General features: G+C 47.7%; 1 protein-coding gene across 6 annotated transcripts in view; it reads right to left on the bottom strand.

Moving 5' to 3' along the window:
• Nucleotides 1-529: 529 nt before the first annotated feature.
• The window catches only part of PXYLP1 (2-phosphoxylose phosphatase 1), a 57,889-nt gene continuing 51,131 nt past the window's right edge, over nt 530-7,287 (bottom strand). For all 6 annotated transcript variants that reach the window (XM_079100384.1, XM_079100383.1, XM_079100381.1 and 3 more), the window contains one exon: nt 530-2,867. In XM_079100384.1, coding sequence (XP_078956510.1) covers nt 1,930-2,867 — 938 coding nt within the window. In that variant the 3' untranslated portion in view covers nt 530-1,929. The remainder of the gene's footprint in view (nt 2,868-7,287) is intronic.

The following is a 7,287-nucleotide window of genomic DNA, read 5'->3' as shown; positions in this document are numbered from 1 at the left end:
ATGTTGGTTCAGAGCCAAATCATTTACTGAGAGATATTAAGAATCGATTTTTTTTTTTTTTTTTTTTTTTTTTGTACCAGGTATTGAACCTGGGGGGCACTTAACCACTGAGCCACATCCCCAGTCATTTTTTATTTTGAGATAGGGTCTCACTAAGTTGCTTAGCACCTTGCTTTTGCTGAGGCTGGCTGTGAACTTGCCATCCTCCTGCCTCAGCCTCCCGAGCTGGCTGGGATTATAGGCGTGCACCAACATGCTTGGCAAGAATTGCTGTTTTTTTTTTTTTTTTAATTTTTTTAAGTCTTTAAATTTGCTTTTTTAAAAAAATCTTCAAGCTGTTTTTAATTAGCCATTCTAATTCAGATATATTGCAAGTGGGTGCAAGAAATCTGAAGAGGCTTTAAATGCTCCAGAGAGGAGGTGATTCTCAGCACTAAACACAGCAGGTAAGATGAATTTTAAAAGTATGGTTTCTCACTTGAAAAGAACTTGAGTGACTTACGGGTACAGACCAGTTGCACAGGATAAGTATTCTTCAAAAATTTATTTATAGAAAGAGAAGTGTTCAAATGCAACATTGGACAAATCAGAAGGGGCTGGAATTCCACCAACACTGGAGAATCTCACTTGGACTTTACATTTCTTTGAAGAGAACTAGCACCATTAATTCAAAATCACAGATTTAATAGTAATTGCTCCTAATATATAAAATACCTTAAAAGATTATTTAATTATCTAGTAACAAAGTTCTAAAAACGTATTTAAAAATCAATTGGAATTTGCCATTTGAAATTGACGAAAATGGTTTAAAAATCGATCCAGTTCTAGGGCTTGTCAAAAGGAACGAGCCGTCATTAGTTATTTTGGAAAAAAGTGTCTGAATTCAGCTTCTGGCCTTCTTCCAACCACCAAGGTACAGCAAATTGAATATTACTATAGGAATAAGAGCATGTCTAAAACGGGACTTAGAAAATATTTTCCCAGACTATAAAAATACTAAATGGAATACAAAAATTTCAGCATACACAGCAAATAGACTACAGCAGACAGATATTTCAAACATACTTAAAACTATCTTGTACCACAATCATCATGAACATCAAGTATGGTTCTAGCCATTTCTCTATGATTCGTTCAGATTCGATAATTTCTTCCCCCTCATGTTTTGTTAGTGTTGGACCAGATTCTGTGTTTCTAGCAGAAGTTATAGGAGGAACCATTGAATAATTCTTGGTATTCAATTGGTTCTCAAAGTGCTGAGAGTGCAATTATAGTAGAGCCTGTTTTTCAAACCAGGGGTCAGCACAGTGTACCCTGTGAGCCATCGTGGGCCACCTCCTGTTTTGTGTGGCCCGTGCACAGAACCCTGCTCACTTCTTTATGGGTTGTCTGCGGTTGCTTTTACGTGGCTAGGGCAGAGCTGAGAGGCTGTGACAGAGATGGAGTGTGGCCTTTTGTTCTGCACAGTGTAAAATATTTACTCTCTGGCCCTTTATGGAAAAATATCTGCCAACCCCTGTTGTAGACAAATCCCTTCTGGAAATTTTTCATTCAACGAGGACAAGGTAAAAGTGTCGAGATTAAGAAAATTTTGGCTAAGGTTTGCTGGTTCTATGGCAGGCCAAAAGAATACAAACTTTGATTGGCAACTTTGGATAGTGGATATTCATCTGGCCTTCTGAGCGGTCTGGCTATGATCAAGTACCTTCTGTTTTCTTGTGTACTGGCCATCCTGTACCGAGTAACTCACATACCAGATCGTGACAGTGTGCTTTGTGTTCAGTCCGAACCACCTCTATGGCTCCCAAATGCAATTTTTCACCTTTAAAAATTAATACTCTCGTACCTTTAGCAACAGACAGAAGCAGAAGCCAACCCTGCCCAGCCCTCTGTTTCAGTAGAGGTACTACCGTGTTGTACCGGGTACCCTTAGACTCCTTCCCTGTGACAGGCATCATAATAATTAGTACTACTGCTGTCCAGGGCCACAAACATGTCCCTTTTGACAAAGCGCACCAAGTTCTCAAGAGGACACATGGGCTTGGAAGAACGCTTGTGGTGATCCTGGCAGAATGAGGTGTGGAATGTGACGTCGACCCCGTTGTAAAGAATCCGGACCGCATGCTCACTGGGCTTGTCTCTGTCTTGCCAGAGCTCAAAGATCAGCCTGGCTGCAAACCTCGGGAACCTGGCTTCCGAAAGGCCCAAGGCACTGAGAACTGGTGAGAGAGTGACGTCGTGGGCAGAGTAGAGGGCAAAGAGCTCGTCCCTCCTGCCCTCGGCAGCGCGCTGCATCCGGTCGATGGTTTGATTCAGGATGGGGTGGGCTCCCAGCAGCGAATACCCAAGGTACAGTCTCTTCTCGCGCCTCTCTTTCTCGTCCTCTATCTGGTGCATCTTGATCACCTTGAAGTGCTCCATGTCGAAGCAGCCGCTTCTGGTGCAGGGGAAGCTGACGTTGTGGCAGAAGTGACAAAGCATGGAGTCTATGGGGTTGGAGGCCCGGAGCTGCTTGGTGGGGATGTCCACGATCCTGGCCATCTCCCCGTAGGTCTGCTCCAACTGGCTGTTCTTCAGCCGCAGGAGGTACTGGCGACGCTGCTCCTTTTCCAGATACTGGTTTCTCACGGGGCAATAGCAGTTCCCGGAGCAGAAGAGCACACTCGGCTGGTGCCTGAAGTAAATCTTCTTCCAGTCAAAATCTGGGAGAAAGCCGTAGAGCAGGGCCAGCCCACTCTGGAGGGTGCGGCTCCTCCCGGTGGTCTCCAGGTACAGCTGGTCCGCGGACCAGTCGCTCGGCAGGAGTTTGTGTTTCTTCAGGTAGATGTCCCTCAGCAGCTGGCCATTTTGCAAATGCTGCACGATTCCTGAAACACAGGGTGACATGGGCCTCCCTTACCACCAGCTTAGCCAAGGGGACGGTAAGGGGAAGTCTGGAATGTTTCAGACCCAGGAAGATAACAGAATGGAGCCCGAATCCCTACAGGAAGGAAACGGCAAGGATGGGCTCGCATCAGCCTGTGACAGGGGTCCCCTAGGGGATGAACACAAGGACCTTCTGCCTCCCTCCCTCGCTCCTGCTGGGCTGGCCTCTTTCCTGAGAGAAGCACTGTGACTGGCGGGCTGTAGAGGGCATGAATCGCCCAGCCCGGGGTCATCTAGGCTGAGACTGGCATGGTCCCAAGGACAGCTTTCTCCTTCCTGCCTGGGGACACAACAGTTCTGTGTGTGGGGACGGCTCCCCAGAATCTGTCAGGTGGAGATGACTGCCGGTTGTCCCTCACTGCAGGGACAATTCCCTCCTTCACTATTTCCCCTAGAATGCCCAACCAAAGGCTCTCTGCTAACTTGTGGGGGCCATTCTGCCCAGATCTGCTCGTCAACAAGGACGTGCTCTGTATGATTTTGCAGGATCTTTTAGATACCTAGTAGAATATTTTTAAAAAGCAAAGCAAAGCACGGTATGTTTACTGTACTCCTTAAAAAAAAAAAAAAAAGAGGGAAAGCTAGAATGTGTATTCACAGAGGCTGCATTTTACATACAGGGACTTTGCAAGGATGTATAAGAAACGAACACCGATGGTTTCCCAGGAATGATGGGGGAGCAGAAATGAGGGTGGATGGAACATGGGTAGAAGCAAGGACTTTAAGTGACAGTTGAGTGTCCTTTTGGTTTTGCACTGCCACGGCACAATAAGTGAACTTCAAAGAAGAATGGAAAAGGTTTGTATTCAAGCGGGAGAAGGCAACCCCAGACAGAAGCAAGCTCACCCTCCAGTCTGCAGGACGTGAAGGGATGTGATCTGAATAATGGCTGTAAATCCTCTGAGGGCATGAACCACGCACAGGCCCCGTGACCAGTGACGTCACTTATTTAGCCGCCCAGTGGTTTGGACAGACCGAGGCCATGACCAGGCAACTTAGGCTGGAAAGCGTGAGACGGAGGGAAGAGGTTGGCCCAGATGGGGATTAGCTCAGCCACAAGCACAAAGGGTGTCTGGGTCCCCTTGTGAATGAAGAGCATTGAGAGCAGAATTCCCTCAGGGACCTGGGCTGGGCATCTGAGAAATGCTTTGCAGACAGAGGCAAACCATGAATGATGAATATGGAAAATCTGGATATATTATATCATATTATATTAGTCTAGCTATATTCAAGGTGGGAGTACTTATTGCATGCTGGGCCTTTCTCATTTAAACCCCACAAAAGCCCAATGGAGAAGGCGTATTACCATCATTACTACCGTTTTCCTTATTTGACAGATGAGGAAACTGAAGTCCTGAGCCACTCACAGTTAAGCAGTGGTACAGCCAAAAGCCAAGGCCCCATCTGGTCTCAATTTTGTGCTCTTAGCCCTTGCTCGGTGCATTCCCTTACGTTTTCGCACAGAAATACAAAGTTCTAGCCATTTAGGGCTCCTTATCCTCTCCACACACAACCTTCTCTGCCTAGAGAGGCCCTCAGCCAGCACCTTCTTCCTCTCCCAGGTCCAATTAGTAATTCCTTCCTGTTCCCTTGTGCTGTGGGACCTCCGTGACATTAGCTGCACTACAGAAGAGACTGCCACAGCCTAGGACCCTGAAAGGCACTAGGTCCACATACCAGCTAATGTAATTTACCACCAGACCTGCTGGGAAGAGACCAGGAGGCCCATTTTAGAGGTCTGTCTGATTTCAAGACCTGTGTTGAATGGCTAAGACCTTCAGCTTCCAGTATTCTAGTTCTTTCCATGTGTGTTGTTCTGCTAGAGCCGATAGGGGACAGACAGATGTGAGTGGTGGGAACACGAGGTTAAGGGAATAATTCTATAAACTGGGCCTACGGTGCTAACACCCACATGCTCTCTTTTCCAAGGAGCAATTTAGCTGCAGCCCTGCCTGGCTTCAGTGGACAGGATGTGTCACATTCCTCAGCAAATTACCCGTTCACTACGGGAGAAATGCAGGCCTGAGATAATGTTGATAAAAGGAACCCAAGTTACCCTGAAGGGGGAGACTTCTGTGACACTTACACAGACCTGATCCTGGAATTCAGGGAGATAAGGGTCCTAACCAGAAAACCTAACCATTCCTCCTAACCAGAAAATCGGTTAAGAGTTTATGGTTAAGAATCCAATTAGAGTAGGTCAGTATGACCAAAGTGGCCTAGAGCTGTCATACCAGTGGGACTTGAAAGTCTGAGGTCATCATGCCATCAGCCAAAAGTCAAGTGGTGGACCTGGGTGGGACTCTCCGGAAACTTTTCTGGGACCCCCCAATAAAACTGGAGTACAGGAGAGGCCCATTGTCCCTCTCCTCTCTGAGAGGACCCACTCTCTCCTTGAGGATGTCCCTTTCCCCTTTCCCATCCCTTCCAATAAATTCATTCCTGTTACTCTGAGCGGCATGTCTGAACTCCTTCTGACTTGATTGCAAGAATCAGGGTTTGAAGGGGGACCTCTGTGCTGCCTCAGTTTCCCAGAAGGCCCTAGCGGTGTAACCCAGCCCCAGGGCCCCCTTGGGACGGGCACAGAGAGGGCCCTGCTCATCCAGGCTTTCCACACTCAGCCACCGCCAGGGCCTCTTGAGCAGAGCAGGCGTGGGTGAGCCATTCCACGTAGTCACCGTGGGGTGCCACAAGTGTGCCAGTAAAACATGACTATTACAACAGCCAGGCATTTTTAATGACATTTAAAATAGAAGATGCAAGTGACCATTAAAGAGAATGAAGGAACAGGAGTAAATGGTACCGAAGAAATGATCCTCAGAGTCACGCTCATTTAGAGAAGGAAGATGGTGATATATCACTTGAGAAGAAAAGTCCAAAGGAGTGACCACCTCTAAGCGCGTGAGCTCCCCTGCACCCAGCCTGAGCCACAGGTTGGATCCACAGGCTGGGCCTCCAGCGCCTCGGCTGGGACCCCCGAGGACCCCAGGGGAGTCTCTCTCTCAAGATTCTGGGCTTTCAAATTCGTCTCTGGGTGTGGCTTTTACTGCTACTGTGTTGACAGACACTCAGCAAATAGCCACAGCGGCAGGCAGGGGTGAGACAGCCTTTTACTCCTGGTTCCAGTGTCTGGAGAACTGGCCGCATTCTTGCCCTTGGACTCTATGAGTCAGCCCTGAATTCTTAGAATAAATTTCCCTTTTCACTTGAGTTGGTTTCTGCTGTTCACAACCAGAGAGGCTAACCAGCAAGTATGGTCCTGCCCTCAGCGAGGGTCATGGGCTAGAGTCAGCACAATAACAGGGGAGGGCCTTCTTGGCACGGTGGGTGCGGACAGGGGGCTACACAGTCTTCATGAGGGACAGGTGTTCTGCCCCACATGATGAATCTACCATGAGACACTTCCATGGTGAAAACCTGTTCAAATATTTCAGTCTAGAACATAACTCTGTTTTTTTTTGCGTCCATAAACATAAAATTGCTTTTGTGTAAAGTTAACACCCACTGAATTTCCAGAGAGGCAATACAAATTAAGGGAGTTCTGATCAGAACTTGTCAGAAAACCCACAAACTGACATGTGGTGTCAATCATCTGCCGGTGGAGCTGTCACGGTCACCAAGGCACACTCAGGGAGGACATCTGAGTACTTCATTTGATTTCCTACTGTAACAGCTCTCAAGCATTTATACTGAGATACACAGAATTATATAACAACTTAGTTTCCTTTTGCTTGGTACAGTTGGGGTCCTGAGAGAACTTCTAAAATATTGAGTATCTAGAAGGGTTACATTATTTAGAACTTTCACTTCAGGATATCTGAGGGAGAATAAAATATCTGTGAATGAGAGGGGGTTCTGGATCCAGTAAAATGAGGACCCCTGTTCTAAACTAACGCAGAGTTCATGTGCCTGGGACCAACTGCCCAAGGCCTTTAACACAACTCTTTAGCTGAGGCGGGTCCTCCAGAGCCTCTGTTTGCTCCACTGTCACCCGCCCTCATTTCCCCACCAGTCATGGCTTTGAAAACCTGGCAAAACCCAGCAGGACCAACCCTAGGACAAAGACCCTCCTTCCATCTAAACTCAGGCCCCAAGATGCCAATGGAACGAGGGACCAGAGCATGGTGTTGGTCCTCTTGATTCCCCGAGAGAGGCTGGTGACCACGCAAAGGTCCCTTGAGGTCCCAGACTGAAGAACCAGGACCCTGGAACCCGTTGGGGAAAGAACCAGGTCTTTTTCTTCCCAGCAGACATCACCCTGCAGCTAACTCAGCAGCTTCCCCTGATGGTGACCTGACCCCACTGGGCTATGACCAGGCTGTCGAGGCAAAGCTGGGCTCCGTGGGGACTCAGGTCAGCCAA

The sequence above is a fragment of the Sciurus vulgaris genome, assembly GCF_902686455.1.
Source record: "Sciurus vulgaris genome assembly, chromosome: 10".
Lineage (NCBI taxonomy): Eukaryota > Metazoa > Chordata > Mammalia > Rodentia > Sciuridae > Sciurus > Sciurus vulgaris.
This window is presented reverse-complemented; position numbering and strand designations above follow the sequence as displayed.